The 20,533-nt window shown below is 42.1% G+C and overlaps 3 protein-coding genes across 3 annotated transcripts in view; 2 read left to right on the top strand and 1 right to left on the bottom strand.

The window, feature by feature from the left end:
- znf365 (zinc finger protein 365) overlaps positions 1 to 3,425 on the top strand; it is a 31,947-nt gene extending 28,522 nt beyond the window's left edge. Inside the window, exon 7 of the mRNA XM_044214662.1 lies at positions 3,344 to 3,425. Coding sequence (XP_044070597.1) covers positions 3,344 to 3,380 — 37 coding nt within the window. The 3' untranslated portion in view covers positions 3,381 to 3,425. The remainder of the gene's footprint in view (positions 1 to 3,343) is intronic.
- On the bottom strand, positions 3,015 to 6,355 carry LOC122884581 (G-protein coupled receptor 4-like). Its single transcript, XM_044214666.1, has 4 exons — positions 6,036 to 6,355; positions 4,537 to 4,737; positions 3,740 to 3,927; positions 3,015 to 3,644 (listed from the first exon to the last, which is right to left on the bottom strand). Exons 2-4 carry the CDS (start codon positions 4,720 to 4,722, stop codon positions 3,161 to 3,163), a joined length of 858 nt encoding a protein of 285 aa, XP_044070601.1. The 5' UTR covers positions 4,723 to 4,737; positions 6,036 to 6,355; the 3' UTR covers positions 3,015 to 3,160.
- Positions 6,356 to 14,187: 7,832 nt separating this feature from the next.
- On the top strand, positions 14,188 to 17,929 carry adob (2-aminoethanethiol (cysteamine) dioxygenase b). Its single transcript, XM_044214744.1, has one exon. The coding sequence runs from the start codon at positions 14,641 to 14,643 to the stop codon at positions 15,406 to 15,408; it is 768 nt and encodes a 255-aa protein (XP_044070679.1). The 5' UTR covers positions 14,188 to 14,640; the 3' UTR covers positions 15,409 to 17,929.
- The last annotated feature ends 2,604 nt before the right edge of the window (positions 17,930 to 20,533 follow it).

The following is a 20,533-nucleotide window of genomic DNA, read 5'->3' as shown; positions in this document are numbered from 1 at the left end:
GAGTATTTTTACATACTTTAAAGGAGGAGACAGGAATAAGGTAAAAGATATGTATTGCAAAGCACGGGGAGATGAGCAGCAGGTTAGGGGAAGCTTGAGCTGGTAGCTGAGGGCCAGGAACTGGACAGGACAGGGGCGGTTAGGGGCCGAGGAAGCAGGTCCAGAGTGAGATCCGAGACTGCAGGGATCCAGGGCAGAACAGTAGGGCTTGACCAGACAAGGGGCAGGAAACAGGAGCAGGATGGTAGCAGAGTCTAGATCTGGCAGAGTGGAAGTGGCAGGTCTGAGTATCTGTAGAGGCACTGAATTAGAGGTAGAGGGCATGGCAGATGATGTCCCAGGGGCAGATGTGACACAATCTGAATGTTTTCTCTACCCCAAAGTCTTCTATTGTGTCCTCTGCAGCCAAACAGTCTACATGCAGGAACGCAATCACTTTTCCAGCAAGGGATCAATAACCTTACCTTAACACGTGGTTAAAGACATAAATGCATTAAGTATACTAAAAAGGAAAACATACAGTTGGAAGTTTGAAATCTGTTGCATGACAGCCTCAAAGTGTTGCAGAGTTTGCTAAACTGTCAATTAAGAGATGGCGTCAGTGATCTTCTGCAGCAGCTTCCTGTTTTACTGCCTCTGAAAGTATTGACAGACAAATGAAAGTAGGGTTAAACTCCCCAATGTACCTCACTCATATGTCACTTTAGAGAAAAGCGTCTCCCAAATGAATAAATGTGAATTACTAGCTAATTAATAGTAGGCCTACAAGTCTCATCTACTCGCCTCAGGCCTGCTGGACAATATTTTATACAGTGCGAAATTACTGAAGCTGGTTTATAAGACAAGACATTCCTTAGCCTCTTAACCCACACATCAACAAATCAGTTATACATATACAAATACATATAGCTTGTGGCTTTTCAGTTCTTTCTTCGTATAAACAGACCTTCAATTAGGACTGTATGTTGGTGTAAATGGGGTTTTATCCATCAGATTAGCCAAAACCTTTTCAGTAAAGTGTGCAGAGATGATGAAATCCTGTTACAGTAATGCTTAAATAGTCAGAGATCCACCAGAAAATATAAGATGTTAGTTTGGAAAGGATCAGTGGACCAACCGAACGGGCTCTGAATGGAGTTTGAATGGAAATTACTCAATACTGAATGAAGTATTTTGTAGTCTATTTTTATCATGTATGTTATAATTAATTAATATAATATCATTTTAATATTAATATAATTTATCATCATGATTTTGTGCACCGTACAGCTTATCAAGTCTTAACTTTAATCTTTTAGCAATCACACGTTAATAATGCGCTTTTCTAGTTTACAAAGTGTCGCCCTGCAGAAAGCCAAGGTATTTAAATTGTGTAACATTTTTAGAAATATGCTTATTACTTATTGGATCGCAGTTAATGATCAGCTAAAGTTTAAAAAGGGGAAACATACAGTAGACTTTACTAACTTACATTGAAAAATATTTGTCTTATCTGTTGTGTCCCTGTCACACTTTATAATTCGGGCCCCAAATTATTATCTAAAAAAAGTATGAAAGTTATGTGAAAACATCATTTGGTATTTTGGAAAAATCTGATTTTGCTGTACCTTCATTTCAATCAGGAGAGACAAGCGAATGAAGAAAAGAGAGTTGTTTATTATGACAGACGTTATGTGTAATTAAGTCTTGACAGAAAGTCTTGCGAGCTTAGACTCTTCGGGGAGATTTTTGTAGGCTGACAATGTAGGTGTGTCGCTGTGCTGCTGGATAGATGTGGCCAGCTGAGGGAACAGCTGACATCACAGTTCGTGGCAGCGTAGGCCTACATATCACGACTGACAGCCCCGGGTAATGATAATGAAATTATGAGTGGGCATGTGTGAGAGGAGTGAACGGCAGGCTGGTATGAGAACTAAACTACGGGTCAAAGCATGCAGCGTCTTCCTGACTGAACTTTCGCCAGAGCTTCATTTGTCACGTTTTAATTCAGTGAGTTAGTCAAAGGCAAACATTCACATTTTTGTCTGGAAACAGACTTTTTATTGAATTTCCAGAAAGCGTACAATTCCATATAAAATGACATAAACTGTGGTGAGAGAGTTTCTCCATATTACCAAGCACACAACAGCTGCAAAATACCTGCTCTGAATCACATCCTGAAAACTAGCGTACCTATCACTAAAACACCAAAAACAAAACGTATATTAAATAAAGATAAACAAATATGTGGTTTAGTTTATTATTTGTACAAAAATTAACAAAAAAGCAAAACAAATACAGTGATAGACATACATTAGTTATAATTAGGAAAAGTAAACAACTAAATTAAAATGTGTATGAGAAACCAACAAAGAAAATGCTCTCCTGTGTTAAACATACAAACAACAGTCAAAATAAAGATTTAGGAATAAGACGGCGTGGCGGCTATAATCAGCTCAGTATATCAAAAATAATATCTGGTTTTCTATGGAGTTAATTTTGTGTCTTTATTATGCAATCAAAAATACGTTTGAGAGCAAAACATCCACACTCACAAATTTGTGATTAAAAATGTCATCCCAAAGTTTTGTCAGTCCAAAATATTGAGCTGAAATCTGGTGGGCGGGACCTCTTCTATTGGCCAGCGTCGATCGAAGTGACCGCTCGGCAGCGTCCGCTGTTAGTAAACGCCAGAGGGAGTTTTGCAGTCGTGGAGAAGACAAATCAATGCCGTCTGGTGCATGTAGATGCAGAAGATTGTAGATTTTTGACTGCAGTCAAGTGAGCTGTCATTTGGATTTTGATGCACGTCTATGTTTTTTTTACACAAAAGTAACTCCATAGTTTGCTTCTGTGATTAAAGGATAATAATGATAGACACCAACTTACAGCTAACACACTAATAAAATCATATTTTGTTTACATTTGTTGAAGCCGTCACAGTGAACCAGAACAAGTTTACCAAAACATTTCCCAGCAACCAGTTCTCCCACAGCAGAGTCAAACCAAAGCTTCCTTTTATCTACAGCTAGGTGTCTTACTGGAAATCATATCAGTAGATGGCAGAATCCGTCTGTCTCCATCCTTTCTATTTTCCCACATTTCTCCTCCTGTTTTCTCCCCTTCCTCTCTCTCCCTCTTTCTCTGCCTGCATGAAGCTGACTGTAAATGTTGTCATCATTCATGCTGTTGATATGCTGACATCATTACTGTCCATTCTGCAACAGCAAACAGAGGCCAAAAGCTGGTCTATGGTCCCTTTCCTCATGAAAACATACAGAACTAAGTCTGCAAGAGGACTCAACCTAACTAACATGACAGACAGGTTTCTGAAGTTATCGTTATCACTTGCTTCCTCTGACAGGAACCAAATGATGGTGGGCAGGAACAGCAGCGTGTAAGTAAGCAGCACCAGGACCAAAATTCTCACAATTCGTCGTTTTTCGTCAGAGGGGACCGAGATGGAAGCAGACAGGGCTTTGAGGGTCCCACCCAGGAAGAATATGAACAGTGGGAAGGGAAGGAGGAGGACGACAATGATGGAGATTCCTGAGATAAAGAGGAGAAAGACAAGAGGAAGGACCCAGACCACCACACAGACCACCACAGAGGTCTTGACGCTTCGTCTGAAGCGGTACCACAGTGGGCAGGCGATGACCAAATACCTGTAACACAAGACAGACACATAGTCTTTGAGAAGCTTCAGAGTTATATAGTAATACAATGGGCAGACACACAGACTGGATGGACAGATAGTTACCTTTCCAAGGCGACACACATCATGAAGTAAACACTGGTAATCAGACAATAGAAGTAAATAAAAGTGAAGATATCAGATGTCTTCCAATCCTCAGGTTCTGCCACCTCACCGATCATGCAGCAGAACTGAATGATGTCAGAAACGAGAAGGTTGATGACGTAGATCGGAACAACATGATCGTTTCGCACCTGCAGGAAAACATTGGTCAAAGTAAACCAGCAGTTGTAAACGGTCTGAACTCCACCTCCTCCCAAACCCAAACCTGTCATCTGGCTCTGCCCAGCAATTGTCAGGGGATCACAAGAGTTACTACGATTCAACCTCTGGGCACCATGAATGTCTGTATTATTTTTTATGGCAATCCATCAAATAGTTGTTAGTCGGGGATGAAGAAGGTCAGTAGGCTTCATCCTGTATGAATGTCCACCAAATTTCACACATTCCTTGATCGTTTTTTAATAAATACCCCAAATAATGATCCTGAATAATGTACCAATTCCTCCGACAAATTTGACGACTATTTTATTTTTCGAAGAGTTGTAACTAAATGGTGCCATTAACCTCAAGAGTTTAGGAGAAGGCTGGAATGGAAACACGTAAACTGTGTGTTTATTGGGTCCAATCAGCTTCATGTAATTTTTAATTATCGATAAATTATTCCTGTAAATGTATTGGTCATTACAACCCCTTCGTCCCAGCCCCCTCACACCTCGCCCCCAATCCAGATCAAGATCCTTCAGACGACAGACACATGACACAGACAGTAAATATATAAATCTCAGTCATAATGTACATACCAGAGAACAAAGAGCGAAGATGGCCACGAGGGTCAAAGGAAGACTGATGCTAATGATTATGCATGTCACCACATACAGGATGAAGTCAACTTTTCTGTAATACTCATCATGATCATAGTGGGAGGTGATGTTGCTGTGATTATAGCTTTTGTACTGTGAGGTGATGTTAATGTAGAAATCTTCCATTCTTCAGAGTGAAACCTGTTGTTGGAGAGATCAGGTTATTAAAAGGGAGCAGGTTTTTTAAAATCTACCTAACATTGTTCAGTGGTATCACTAAAGCTGTGAGGTGCAAGTTCACACAAATGCAGTAAAACTGATCAGATCAGATCAGAAAATGTTCTGTTCAGCTTCTATTGTCGTTCCTCAACATTTGTTACATTACCTGCTAATAATATGTAATCAAATGATTTTTGATGTTTCAGATAGTAAAACAAGTTCTGCTGACGTATGCAAATATATATCGTGCTGATGTGCAGCCACAGAACATGGACCAGTTGTTTCAGTTTAGGATGTCTTCTGTGCTCGATGCCCCACTTCTTGCTGAACGCCCCTCTGCCCTCTGATTTTGGATGAGGAGGTTCACATGACCACGTGATGAACCATCTGCATACTTTAGCTTTTGTGGACAGATTGTCCATTTTTTATTGCTGGCATTATTTTGGAATAAATCAACATTTTAGCGTGAAAATGTTCCAGGGACCTTAGTTACATGTTATCCCCATCTCTGTCTGTCCTCATGTCCTGTCTGTCTCTACTGTCTCCTGTCAATAAAGACTAAAACGGCCCCCAAAACACTAATGCGGGCTTAACTACATACAACTTCAACATAGAAGTTATTATGTTACGTTTAAAACTGACTGAAAAACAATGATTCATGTTCTCATTTTACTGAAACATCATAAACTGAATCTTTAACTGGCTGTCACCTGTCTTGGGTTACATAACTCTGCCCTGCTGGGAGACGTTTCATCAGCAATAAACACACAAAACTCTCTTTCATATATCAGCTGTCATCATTTCCTGGAAAAATGCAAACATCACTACAAACACCTCTCAGTGGATTAATGTTGAGTCAGAACAACAACAATAATAATAACAATATTAGTGAAAAGAGGAAGAATAATTTGTAAAATAATATTAAAGTCTTTGTCAGCATGTTCTAGATAAATGGACTGAAATGTCTAAACAGGAGTGCTACTCTATTATTTATTGAGTTCATACTTGATTGTGCATGCTCTATCACATTTTCTTCTTTTGCTACCTCATTTTAATTTAAAATACTATACTTTTTTGCATGCTTTTATCTTTTTAGCTATTTTCTGTCTTTGTTACACAATCACATACTTGTAATTCTTACAGTTCGAGAGAAGAGAGTGAAAAACCCCCCAATTGAACTAAAACATCTGTCTGCTTGTGACAGTTTGCATATTCATTTTCATGACTGTTTGCAGTATTTTATCCTCTTTAATAATCTCTGCATGTAAGAAAAAACTTACCTTTGAAAGCTGCAAGATCCCACCTGAATGAGTTCCCTACACCAGCGTCTGAGGGTTTGTCCTCTGCATCCAAACAGCCTACCTTGAATATGAGAAGTGATAACATGCAGCAGGTTGATGACAATCTATACCTGCTCTGTGTCACCTATATGTAAATTATGCATCACACAAACAGAACACGGAAATGGTTAACTGGCGTTAAAATGTTGCTGCTTAAGTTACTTTTCAGATTAAGATTTTTACACACAAAAAAGAGCAGTTTTTAAAAATATAATATTGTTTAAGATTAAACAAGTGGTTCCTAACATTTGTCTTGTGACCCCTTCCAATAAAGCAGTGTGTAGTTGTGCTTCCATGTTTCATGATGTCTATGATGCCTCTCTCTCTCTCTCTCTCTCTCTCTCTCTCTCTCTCTCTCTCTCTCTCTCTCTCTCTCTCTCTCTCTCTCTCTTCATGTTTCTAAATGTAGCACTTGAAGCAGTTCAGCTTATTTGATGAAGCTGATGCACTTGCGTGATTCTTGAAATGTTTGGGTTGTAGCCGCACAACTGAATGCTCTGTAAATTCAATTTGGATAAAATAAAAATGACATACTGATATATAAGATTTTATCCATATTGCCAAGCACACGACAGCTGTTGCAAAATACCTGCTTGGAATCACATCCTAAAGACTGGCATGCCTACCACTAAAACACCAAAAATAAAGAGTAATATCTTTGCAAGTAACAGTATTAAAGTTGCGAATAATTTCATTCGAAAAATACAACATATAAAACTAGAGATGCCCTGGGCAGATCAGTATCAGGGCCAATAATGGATTAATGGATCAATATAGGCTAATATTTAGCTGATCAAAATCCGATCTGACCTTTACTGTGTTAGGTCCAAATCAGCCTGCTGCTGTTGCAGCGCTGCTCTGCTTTACCTCAGCCAAACAGATTTTAACCTCAATTTTATGTCTCAGAAAAGTTGCTTTGAGGATGCTGATGGAGAGGTACAGAGAAGGTCATAGGGAGTTGCATTGTGTCTTCGTAGATTTAGAGAAAGCGTACGACAGGGTGCCGAGAGAGGAGCTGTCGTATTGTATGAGGAAGTCTGGAGTGGCAGAGAAGTATGTTGGAGTGGTGCAGGACATGTATGAGAGCTGTAAGACCGTGGTGAGGTGTGCTGTAGGTGCGACAGAGGAGTTCAAGGTGGAGGTGGGTCTGCATCAAGGATCGGCTCTGAGCCCCTTCTTGTTTGCTCTGGTGATGGACGGGCTGACAGATGAGGTTAGACAGGAATCTCCATGGACTATGATGTTTGCGGATGACATTGTGATTTGTAGTGAGAGCAGGGAGCAGGTGGAGGAAAATCTAGAGAGATGGAGGTCTGCTCTGGAAAACAGAGGAATGAAGCTTAGCCGCAGTAAGACAGAATACATGTGCGTCAATGAGAGGGACCCAGGTGGGACGGTGAGGTTACAGGGAGCAGAGGTGAAGAAGGTGCAGGACTTTAAGTATTTAGGGTCAACGGTTCAGAGCGATGGAGACTGTGGAGAAGAGGTGAAGAGGCGAGTGCAAGCAGGTTGGAACGGGTGGAGAAAAGTGTCAGGTGTGTTGTGTGATAAAAGAGTATCAGCAGGAATGAAAGGAAAGGTGTTCGAGACGGTGGTGAGACCAGCGATGTTGTACAGCTTAGAGACAGCGGCACTGAAGAAAAGACAAGAGGCAGAGCTGGAGGCAGCAGAGCTGAAGATGCTGAGGTTCTCTTTGGGAGAGACGAGGATGGACAGGATCAGGAACGAGGACATCAGAGGGACAGCTCGTGTTAGATGTTTCGGAGATAAAGTCAGAGAGGCCAGATCGAGGTGGTTTGGACGTGTTCAGAGGAGAGACTGTGAATATATTGGTAGAAGGATGCTGAGGCTGGAGCTGCCAGGCAGGAGGTCTAGAGGAAGACCAGAGAGGAGATTTATGGATGTAGTGAGAGAGGACATGAAGTTAACTGGTGTGAGTGAAGAGGACGCAGAGGACAGGGTTAGATGGAGGCACATGATTCGCTGTGGCGACCCCTGAAAGGGAACAGCCGAAAGGAAAAGAAGAAGAAGAAAAGATTTCAGAAATGCTTCTGGTAAAGTCCAAAAGGGAGAAAACACAAATGAGCTGCTGATTGAGATTATGCACCAGATTGCCTCAGAGTAAGTACAAAAAGCAAAAGTGCTCAGCTGTCACGGAGATGGTTCGGTTGTGATCACGTGATGCAAGTAAGGGCGCCCCAAAACTGAGCTAGTTAGTGAGATAGAGCCAGGAGTCTTTTAATTAGAAAATAACAATAGACAAAATGTTCCTGTAACTTGTCACCTGTCTTTTAAACACTCAGATCCTTAACAGACAAATAAATGCATACTTCAGAATTTACCCACCAGGGAATAAAGAGCATAGATGGCCAAAGGAAGGCAAATGCTGATGACCATCAACCTTCTGACTGTCACATAAAGGAGATAGATTTCAGACTCGTTAGGTTATCAGTGTAAAGTCGTGGTGGCCTGGGGTGATGCTGACATGATCGTGAAAGTTGTTGCTTAAACTGCTGCAGTTGTTACGTGAAGGTGCCGTTATTGTAGAAATCTTCAGAGGGAGACCTGTTAGACACGGAAATGTAGAAACACATAGAAACTACACACGTTTCTATGTGTGTAGTTAACATTGTGTTATCAGTGTTACCCCCTACAGCCATGAGGTACAAAAATACTCTACAGCCATAATGAAAAATATTCCACACAGAAGAACAGGAATTGGCAGCTGAAGGTGGAAGATTTGATGTGGAAGTGGATTGGAATTGGGAGGATTGGAGCGACAGAGGTGTGATTCATGGCACAATTCAAATAAACTACATGTCTGTATGTTATGTTTAGCAGTGACTGAGAAACACTGATTCATGCTCCAGATAAATGCTCCGTGCACCTACACAACCTTTACAGGAGGGAATCATTAACTGTCTATGACTCGTCTTTGGTTGCACATATCTGTCCGTCTTTGGAGACCTTTACCAATAATCATATTGTCACAACACACGAATCGCTTTTCATATCTGAGCTGGAAAACTACGAACATCAGCTAATGCTAGCATTAACGTTGGGTCAGCACAAACAGCAAATAAATAACAGAAATACGAAACAAAATAAAGTAAAAAGGTATGAAGTAAGAACTTTATGAGCATTTTCTAGATAAACAGACTCCATTCCTGAAATATCTAAACAGTACCACCAGCTTCTTCTTTCTTTCTTTGCCTCATATTCTTTATTCCAAATGTTCTATCTTCTATGTTTGTTTTTATTCTCTGCTATCTCTTTGTTACACAGTCAAATATTTATATTTCTTACATTTAAAAGTCGCATTGAAGGGAAGAGAGAGAGAGAAGCAAATTAAGTCAAATGTCACTTTTAACCGCAGTGTACTGCACACCTCCCGAGCTGCTGCACAATCAGCAAATTAAGAAAATGTACCTTTAAAAGCTGCAAGACCACATTGACCTGCAGGAATTTTACATGCAAAGTTTGATGCTTTGCGCTTTGCATATTAAGCTGCTTCTGAAGAAATGAAGGCGTGAAGGACATCACAACAGCAGACTGCATCAGCAGGAAAGACACATGTTCACTTGTTTGATTTGACATCTCTATATTTAACATATATAAGAGAACATCTTCTATATCATTTCAGGCTGTTTTTAATTATTCTTTCTGCTGTTACACCTGTTAGCTGTGTATAAAACACAAACGTTTTCAGCGTGATGACTGTTTTCTTATTTCTTATAAATATAAGGACTCTGGTGGTGTCTTTTTTTATCTTATTGTCATTCTCCAATATTGTTTATCTGCCAGCTATTATTTAATAAAACAAACTCTAAATTCTTTAGATGTGATGTGAGGCTAGATTAAATTGGGTATGTGCTGGTAATATAATAATAAACTTTATTTATAGAGCACTTATCAAAACAAAGTACAAAGTGCTTCACAGAGAGAAATAAAATACCACAGTGAATGATAAAACACATAAAAATAAAACAGTTCAGGTAAGACAGGAGACCCCTGCCCGAAGATCTCAGACTACGTGAAGGTTCATAAGGGATTACAAGGTCTAAGATAGAGTCTGGAGCCATGAAGAGCCTTAAAAGTAATCAACAAGATCTTAAAATCGATCCTGAAACCAACAGGGAGCCGATGTAAAGAGGCTGAACCAGGTGTGATGTGGTCGCACCTCTGGGTCCTGGTTTACAGCCGAGCAGCTGAGTCCTGTACAGTCTGCAGGCGTGTGTGCATGTGTGTGTGTGTGTGTGTGTGTGTGTGTGCGTGTGTGCATGTTTGGATGCGAGGCAGTGTATCTGTGTTTAATGATCCTGGACGGGTTAGTGTGTAGAGTCAGGCATGTGTGGCGGGGAAAAGAAGAGGTACATAGTGTTAATGTTATAGGTATAATAAATTATGATGTAATGACAATATCATTATAATAATAATATTATAATAGTCACCATATACAGAACTGTATACTATAATAATAACCATTATTATAATTACAATCTAACCTAATTAATCTAACCTAATCTCTATTTACTGCTTTGTTATCGTCTGTATGTTTGTCACTTTTTTGGTCACACTCTCTTTCACTAATAAAAATTTTAAAACATTTTAAAAATGTGATGTGAGGCCATTACTGCAGCCACATCAGCAATAATTCTGTCCCTCTATTTGAGGGATTTGAGGTACGGAGCATTGCTCTATGTTCGGGCTTGCTGGATGCCCCTCTGCTCTCTGACTCTGAGGCTTGAATGTCGGATCAAGCCAGCTGTTGAAACTCCTGCGCATTTCATTGTTTGCAAATCTGCAAATGATGTAAGAGAGATTAAACTGACACATCCACGACGTCTAACAACACCAATATACAACTAATTCGACTCCGATGTTGTGATTAAGCTCACATCCAGGGGCGTAAATATCAGCAGAGCACTGGGGCCAGTGAGGTGGGGGGCCCGTAGAGAGAGCGGGGTCAACGTAACCTCGTACAACGGTTCGTAGACATCTTACGAAAAGTAATGCACCGTTTTCCGTGCATAAGCCTACGAATGTCCAGCAACCAGCAACCAGGCGTACCGGACCTTCGTCGTCATGGTAACAGTAAACGCTTGGTTGACGTTGTGAAACGGTCGTAGTTTGGTCAGGTTTAGGAAAAATCTCACGGTTACGGTTAAAATAAGTAAGTCACGTGACGTAAACACACAAGTCACGTGAAGGAAATCCGTGACTTAACTTACGTAGGTTACGTACTTTACATACGTAACGTAATTTACGTAAGTAACTTAAGGATTTTTGGTTTCACAGGGGACACGAACCCCGGTCTCCCGGGTGAAAGTCCTCCGTCTTCTCCGAGGCCGTGTCCGGTCTGACCACGCCCCCCTTCATTTAACAGATGGAAAAGTGGCATCATGAAGTAAACACCTATTTATTTATTTATTTATTGAGCCACGTTGACTCATTTATTTATTTCATAGGCATATTTATGTATTTATTTATTTAATATTGACTAAAATGGCTTTCCATAACACAGTAGCATTTGTTTCTTTTTAATATTCACCTCAGTTTTGATGTTAGCAGACACCCAGGGTCACACACACACACGCACACACACACACGCACACACACAATGAGTATGCTCCTATTAAGTATATAATTCAGATTTTACTGGGTTTCAGAGGCAGATATTGCACTTTTTTTTATTTGATAGATTTGGTTACCAGTCACTTTACAGATTCCGATTATTAAGTAATCATATTTTTTAAGACTTATATGACAGATGAATTTCAAATAAAGCATTGAACTGTAGCAGCACATACTGTCCCTGTCTGGGGGGCTCAAAGGTTTCATCTCTGCTGCTGGGTTTCCCCCTCATTGTCAGTGCAGCTGAGACATTACACATGTTGACTGCATGAGCAACGGCTGGGGCAAAGATCAGTAAAAGTTAAATAGTCCGTGGCATGCTGGGTATTGTAGTGCATAGTCTTGGCAGTTGGTTGGATTTAAAAGTAATCCATTCATTCACAGGGAGGCCGTCCTCGGTTATATGGAGGAGTGTGACAACAACAACAACTCTGTCTGAATATTTTACTGAAACTTTATTTCGTGTCAGCGAGCGCAGTGCTGACGGCCGATTGACTACATGTCCCACAATGCACGAGGTGTCAACTGCAACGTGCGGACGTGTTTGACAGTTATTCAAAAATGGGGTGCTGAAGTCGGCGAGACTGGCCGCCTCCGAGTCAGATGCTGTCTGAAAAATGTCCCGCACAAAGTCACGTCTTCGTGCACGAGCTGCGCTGTTTCTCTCCGCGCGAATCCTCACGTGTTCATAAGGAAAAGACACGAATGTATGAACACGTGAAGGAGCGGATGAACGCGGCGTCGTGCTGACCAAAGAGATGGGGCGAAAAGAGCAGAAGCTCACTCCGCCATCATTTCGGGCTGCCACTACGTCATCAAAAAGCGCGACTGGAGATTGTTGCTGTCACACGTACTACAAAATGTGGTTTCTTTCTTTCTTTCTTTCTTTTTTTTTTTTGATCAAGTACAAAAACTCATATTAAGCCTGTTGACATATATTATTGTGCTGCTGGGTTTAGTTTATTTGGCCAATAAAAGGGAAGATTTGTGTCCCAACCCGTTGTGCCGAGGACGACACGCAGGCCCCGTTCACACCGCAAGTCTTAATGCTCAATTCTGATTTTTTTGCTCAGATCTGATTTTTGTGTTTGTCTGTTCACGTTACCTTTTAAAATGTGGCCTGTATCTGATTCCAGTGTGAACTGTTTGAGGTTTCAAACCAACCCGCATGCGCAAAAGAACAATAACGATGACATCAGACGCAGCGCGCTGTTGCACTAAAGTTCGTTTAAAAACGGAGCGGTTACGGTAGGATCCTTCTAGTTTAGCTTGAATTGAAGTTTCTCCCCATGTACTAATTAGGTCTAACACCTCCCTCTCCCTCCATTGACTCGCTCCATCGCTGTTCTCCATATCTAGTCAAGTTTTTAATGTTACTGTCTGCGTCTGTCGTGTCTGGGGCTAACTCGCCGGCGCATAATTCTGACAAATGTCGACGCAGATTGACGTAAAAGTCGCATCAAATCCGCCTTGGTTGTTCGCACTGCGGCCGCATTGAAAAAAAATCAGATCTGGGTCTGATTTGAGTGTTCACACTACCTCTGAAGAAGTCTGACCTGGTCACTTGACCCCAAAAAAATCGGATTTGGGCCACTTTTGCCTGCAGTGTGAACGGGGCCACAGTCGACGACCTGCTGCCTCTGTGGTCTTGGATGAGCAATGATTTACACCTGGGCTCAGATTTGGGTCGGTTGTTTTTTTATTTGTTACTTTAATTTTTAAGTTGAACTTATTTTATTGTTAGTTTAAAACCGTTGCCAGGTTTTCCTCAATGTGAAAAAACAGCCCGATTGATTTGTCGTACGTATAGTGAATTTTATTTATTTATTTTCTGCATAGGTGTCATTTCCACTTTAAAGAAAAAAAGACCACTTTTGTCCCCCGTCGCTTTTAAAAAGCATCATTTGTTAAAAATGTTGCTTGCACCAAGAAATGTTAACTATCGCTTTGAGAAAGGTTTATATGCACAGTAAAAAAACATACAATGTAATGTAAATATAGAAGAAACAAACGTGCATTAGCCAAAAAAAGTAACGTAACTTTAAAAAAACTGAACCTATCTTTAGTGCTGGCCTCTTAATGTTAGCATTAGCTGCCAGACTAACATTAGGAAGCGAGCGTTAGCTGGCTAGCGTGGTAGCTAACATGAAAATAAACTCCTCAGCAAGATCTAAAACAATTTTAAAAAAGACTTAACGTTTCTGCTGCAGACGAGAATGTCTGTTTATAAAACTTTGTGAAACGTGTGGCTGAAGCTTTGTGTGTTCTTTAAAATGTCTTACATTTTTTATAAATATTAAGCCTTAAAGGTCATTAATAATAATAATAATAATAATAAATAATAAAACTTTATTTATAGAGCGCTTATCAAAACAAAGTACAAAGTGCTTCACAACAAGAGAAATAAAACACCACAGTGAATGACGAGATATAAAGAAATAAAATACACAAAAATGAATAATGAAAAAATGAATACAATAAAATAAACAGCCAGTTCAGGTGAAATCAGGATCTGCTTTCAGATAAAAATGTAAATAGTCATTTGAATTGATGGGGTCTTGATTACAACAACAACAAACAAAAAAGTTTCATTCATCCATTTATTCAAAATGCATCAAAACTTGTGATATAAAACAAAACCTAATACTGCCTTCATACTGACCTGCTGCCTGCTGGGACGGTTCCTGTAGACCTGAACCCAACACACAGTTTATTTACCTGCCCCCCCCCCAAAAAAATAAAGGATTCCTCCTTCAACCATAAGAAGGACCAAAAATGCGGAGCGGAATATCTGCGGAGTGAGTCATCTCGCTAACAGACGATCTTTGCTGCTGGCTAAAGGTGCTACCGCTAATCAGCGACAGTCCAGACCGGAGACCGGACACCGGGCACCGCCGTTCCTCGCTTCGGTATGATGCCAGGTGACAGAAACATGACCATCGTTCAGAGAATAGCTCGGCAAGCCCTCGTCACCTTCAGGAGCCCGCCCCGGGTCGGCGAAGAGGCCGGTAAATCTTTCCTGGAGAACCAGATCAAACTAAAGAGCCTGATGACGGAAGTGCGAGCGGCGGACCTGAAGCTCGTCCCGCGGAGAGCCGACGACAGCTCGCCCGGCGTGCCCGCTCCGCTCCCGATCCACCACGGCGCGCCCCCGGTCACCTACATGCACATCTGCGAGACGGACCACTTCAGCATGGGGGTGTTTCTGCTGAAAAGCGGCGCGTCCATCCCTCTGCACGACCACCCGGGGATGCACGGCATGCTCAAAGTCATGTACGGCAAGGTCAGGATCAGCTGCTTCGACCGGCTGGAGCGGGCGGCCGGCGGCCCGCAGGTGGCCCCTGCGCTGCCCCCGGCCCAGGTGGACGCTCTGCGGCGCTCCGTGCTTCGCTCCACCGGGGAGTACACGGAGGAGAGCGGCCCGTGCGTCCTCACCCCTGACCGGGACAACCTCCACCAGATCGACGCCGTGGACGGCCCGACGGCGTTCATGGACATCCTGGCCCCGCCGTACGACCCGGACGACGGCAGAGACTGTCACTATTACAAGGTTCTGACAGAAGCGGAGCTTAAAAACACAGACCAGAAGGAGAAGGAGGTCTGGCTCATGGAGATCTCACAGCCTCCGGATTTCTGGTGCGGAGGGGAGCCGTACCCGGGCCCGGAGGTCTGCCTCTGATCCCTGCAGCCGCTAAATGTCTTCTTTTCTCGGGCTGGTCTGGTTTATGCACCCTGCAGAGGCACGAGGCCGGGGCTTTTTTGTGTGTGTGTGGGGGGGGGGACTTGGTTGGACAAACTGGGCCAAATGAAGCGTCACTCTAAACCACGAATCCATCCATTACAGGACAGACGCAAATTAAGGAGGGGGGGGGTCAGACCAAGAAAGTAACTCTGCTGCTCCTTCAGGGGAATGACACAGCACAAAATCAGGTGACCTCATTGTTAACAGAGCTGCCCTGCAGAGGTGAACAGCTGCAAATATAATAACTCACGTTTCCATTTCACTCGAACAAAAATTGGAGCCCCAGGCAAAACCAAAGCACCCTGTCTGTACTACGATCACCTTCTGGATCGGTATTAAGGACATTTTCAGTCATCTAACGCTGGGTTTCTGTGCTGTGGGGACATATTTCAGATATTATTTACCCCCCAGAAAGGGAACAAAATCAAATTTTCCCGTCCATTCTGGCATTGGACTCTTTCTCCTGTGTTGTGGGTGAGGGCAGCAGTCTGAAAGTCTCAGGACACTGGTGTTGATGATGGGCAGCTGCAGCCAGGGAAAGACAGGACCTCTTGGGCACCTTCCAAAATGTTGACCCACGTGCACTCCTGGGTTCATCTGACGGATTTGGTTTAATTAAAGGCGTACATATCTTTGTGAACCAGTACGGGCAGCATGTCATCCATCAGCTGAAAGGGTTACAAACTGAAAAGCACCAGAATTGGGAGTCAGGAACACGTGAGCAATGGGCTAAAATGAGACCCTGTGAGGTATTTTGGGTGGGAGATGCCAAGAAATGACAAATTGATGATGTGCAGGGGGCTAATGCTGCGTTCAGGAAAAAGCCAGGAAGTTTTGCTGCATCTTGGTCGAAGTCTGTGCTAAAAGTTTCGATTCCAAAATGGAAATTTGGGGAAGATATCTGAACCTCGACGTTCACACTTCACACTAAGCATTTTTCAGCAACCTTTTTTAAATATATTAAAATGTCAGCTGCTGATATTTATTTAAAATGTGCACTTATACTAACAGCTGTCTGTCGCGTGAGGGATGCAATGCATTCGTTTTTTTTTCCCAAGCTGCAGCACCGAAACACAATAGTTGGAGTTTTAATCCACTCGTTGGGAATTCCAGACTTCGGACTGCGTCCTGAATGCAGCATTAAAACCAAATGTGTCCTGACCTGAGCTGACCTGAGCTGAGCTGTCTCTGTGGAAGTGGTCCCGGGACCACGGAGGGGCCGTGTCCATGTGTTTGAGTCGCCCTCCTGCTTTGTGACGTTTGTTTCAGCTGGATAAAGAACTTCGGGTCTCTTTTGGAGACTGTACATTTCTAAAACTGCAGGGGGTTTTTTTCTCGCATTGTGACTGATCCTCAGGGCTGTTTTGTGATTTGTGTCGCTGACTGATTTTTCTGGAGATTGTTTGTTTGAAAGAGGTGCACTAAATTAGGCTTCTCAGCATACATGTATTTCATTCATAAGAAAAGAGGTATGTCGAAAATGGCAGTGTGATTACAAAAAATGGAATTAATCAGACATGCAAGGTGAAGTTAAGGGTCGGGGTTGTAATAAAGGTAAAATTGTGATGATTTCCAGCTCAGCAGCAAAGACTGACGCTAAACAAACGAATGATCTGCTATTTAAAATCAGCACTTACAGTAAAGTAATGTTCATGTTGGAGGTCTAATTCAAAAATGTGTGTGTGCACTACAGAGTCGCTTATTCTGATTCATTCATGGTGGCATGAAAGTAAAGCACTAAAATCTCTGCTCGCAAAGTTTTGGAGAATTGGACCGTTTGAAATGTGAAATGATCATTTCGGATAACTTTTTTAAATTTCAAACTACCATAATTTGGAAAAGAAACTTGTCCAGAGTTGCTACAACATTTTCATTCGAGAGAAGTCTGGCAAGTCTTCTAATCAGCTGACGTTTCGTCAACAGAAGGCTCTTTAAATCCGGCCTCGGTCCAGAATCTGATTCTCCAAATCCAGCCTGCGTTGAACGAACAGTAGCTGTGTCGATGTGTTTTGCCTGTAATGAAGGTTTTCTGTCAGTTCGTATAAAATGTGCAGTTTATTTTGCCTAAACAAGTCTGCTTTGTTTGCTTCAGAATGTGATGAGCTGTTATTGAAAGAACAAACAAGTTCAGGAAGTGATTCCTTCGAAGCATTTGAACGTGTTTTGGAGAAGTATCTCGTTCTCTGAAACGCGTTGGCACAATAAACCTAAGCTTTTTTGCGCTTTCAATAAAACTTTATATTTCTAAGCACTGCGCGCTCCTGCAGCAGGTTGATGAAGGACGCTCTGTTTGACTGAAATGCCAGCATCTGTGTTTTTATTGGGAGCCTAAAGTTAAACTTTAAAGTGTATTAAATGGAAAAATTGTAAAGGTGTAAAGGAATACTGCAGCTTCTTTTGAGGAATTCAGGCATTGAAGTCAAATTTATAATGCATAAAGTATACTTCTGCAAAGATACATGTTAAACGTCTCTGCGTATCTATGCACATCTTTCTGAAACAAGACAACCTGAGAAAGTAAGCTCGGTTTGAACTTCTCTCAAGGTGTGAGCGAGCCACGAGTGTCCTCCAGGAGAGACTGAAACTGTCCTCTGTAATCCCAGTTTTCACCTCTCCTTTTCCTTTTGGTGTGGCTATGAACACTTTTTTTAACTTTAGACATTGTTGGATGAGTGGGAGTCTTTGGGTGGCTCGCGAGTCGAGTCGATTCGATTAAAAATGTAGTCTTAATTCAATAAATAGAAAAGGGGGGGGTCGCCAGTTTCAGGCTCTTACTCCAGTGTGCCAAAGCATTCACTCATATGTCCAGTCCACTAAATTGCAGCATGACACATAACTAGTCTTGATGAAGTTCACCGACTGACAAACAGAGAAAAGTGTGAAAGTGTTTTTTATTAAAAAAAATGTGACTGCAGTCATTTGGAAGCGTGTTACGGTCTCCTGCCTGTCTGAGAATAATGAAACGAAAGTGGAATTTACTGACCAACATCGCCGGTTAAGTGTGTTTTGAAAAACAGAAGTTGCTCCCCTGTGCTTTTTCGTTATCAGCGTCTCCAGCAGTGAGCACCCTCTCTGCTGCAGCATCAGTAGCACTGATCTCACTGTTGTCCACAGCTCGGTATGGGAGTTTGTGAAGCGCTGCAGTGTGAGATGGTCGGCCGGTCCTGTTTGTTAGACAATGTTAGACTCTGGGCGACGGTTTATTCACACAACACTTCACCTTTGTCTTGCAAGGTGCACCCATCATTTGCCTTCTCTGAAGATGAACTATGAAATAACTCCAGGTGTGCCCTCGTGGTTGAGCCCCACCTTTCTGTTCCAGCAACATAATGTTATGAACTTACAAAGATCGATTTTTTTGGAATATGTGAATTGATTCTAAATAGTAGAATCGGGATTTTGATGTGAATCTAATGTGGTTTGTTTGAAACAGACTGAGTCCTTTATACCTCAGTTTATTTGCACCTGTACACATATGTGCTGAAGGAAAACCACAACCAATTTCATACTATCTACTGTAAATTCTCAGGGCCTCTATTTATCTCAGCTGACAGGATATTATTAGAATTTGGCCTTTATCTTGTATAATTGCTTCATATTTGCATCATATCATATTTTCAACAGAAGGCTCCCTATTTTATGATCTCCTTCCTGTCCATGCCTACATCTGTTTCATATTAAAAGAGGGCACAGAGGGCATTGTCCCTTCCCCTCTCTTGGAAGGCTTTTACTGTGAAACATCTGCAGGAAGTGTTGCATTTTATTGGCTTTAGCTTAACATCAAAATGAGAGTTAATTAACGAGTGACTCAGAACATTAAAGTGGCTCAGTGGAGCTTTCTTGTAAACAAACAAAGGTTATGTTTATAGCCAGTGTTGCTCACCAAAATTCCTCGAGGTCTAACAAAAGTGATGAATGCATGCCCTTCCACATAACACAACAGTTGAAAAGCCAATTTTTGTTATGTATTTATATTTCCTTAAGCAGTTTGCTTCTTCCCCGCCGTTGCTGGCACATTACTGCCACCTGCAGATCAGTGACACCATTGGCAGGAAAGGCTCCACAGCGCTCCTAGAGGTCTAAAATTCCACAGGAACACTATATGGCCAAAAGTATGTGGACACCCAAACATTGCACCCATGTTTGATAGTCGACCACGTGATCCCAAAATCATGGGCATTAATGTGCTGCTATAACAGCCGCCACTCTTCTGGTTTCAAGCTTTGTTGCAGGGATTTGCTCCCATTCAGACACTGGAGCATTACTGAGGTCCAGCACTGATGTCGGGTGACCAGGTCTGGCTCACAGTCGGAGTCCCAGTTCATCCCCAAAGGTGTTGGTTGGGGTTGAGGTCAGGACTCTGTGCAGGCCAGTCAAGTTCGTCCACACCGAACTGGGGAAACCATTTCTTTACGGAGCTGCTTTGTGTTCGGAGGCGTCGTCAGCGCCGCCGCTCCCAGCACGCGCATCACGCACTGTGCGTAGGGCACCAAGTGCTGAGGGGGCACCAAAAATAGCCTAATGAAATTTTTTTTTAAAATGGCGGTATTATTTCATTAGCCTATAGAAATATTAGGCACATTTTAGCCACGTATATGTAACAAAAAAGGGGGAACAAGAATAATAATTGCTCTAGTCTAGTGTCCCCCCCCCCCCTGTGCTGGATGGTCCGTTCGGTTGTTCGCATGGGGCGCCTGCCTGACGCAGTTTGACAGATTTGAGCATGGCTCAAAAGACAGCAGGAGTCGGGTGCTGAGAAAGCGAAAGAAGAAGAAACTGCGAGATGATGCCCGTGCATCACTTTCCATGTTTAATCATTCATAAATACGGGAAATGTGCTGCATGTGCGTGCTGCTGCTAATCGTAATGCGCCTCGAACTTGCTGACGTTAATGTTAGCATTAGCAAACTATGTTATTATAACTTACAACTTCGGTGCAAGCTAAATTGAGATTTTACTGTTAAACATTACCTATTTTAAAAATACGTTGTTTTTTTTTCTCGGGGTCGGGGTGGGGGGCATCATAAAGGAATTATGCTTAGGGCACCAAAATGGCTGGCAG

Source organism: Siniperca chuatsi, linkage group LG11, assembly GCF_020085105.1.
Source record: "Siniperca chuatsi isolate FFG_IHB_CAS linkage group LG11, ASM2008510v1, whole genome shotgun sequence".
Taxonomy (NCBI): domain Eukaryota; kingdom Metazoa; phylum Chordata; class Actinopteri; order Centrarchiformes; family Sinipercidae; genus Siniperca; species Siniperca chuatsi.
This window is presented reverse-complemented; position numbering and strand designations above follow the sequence as displayed.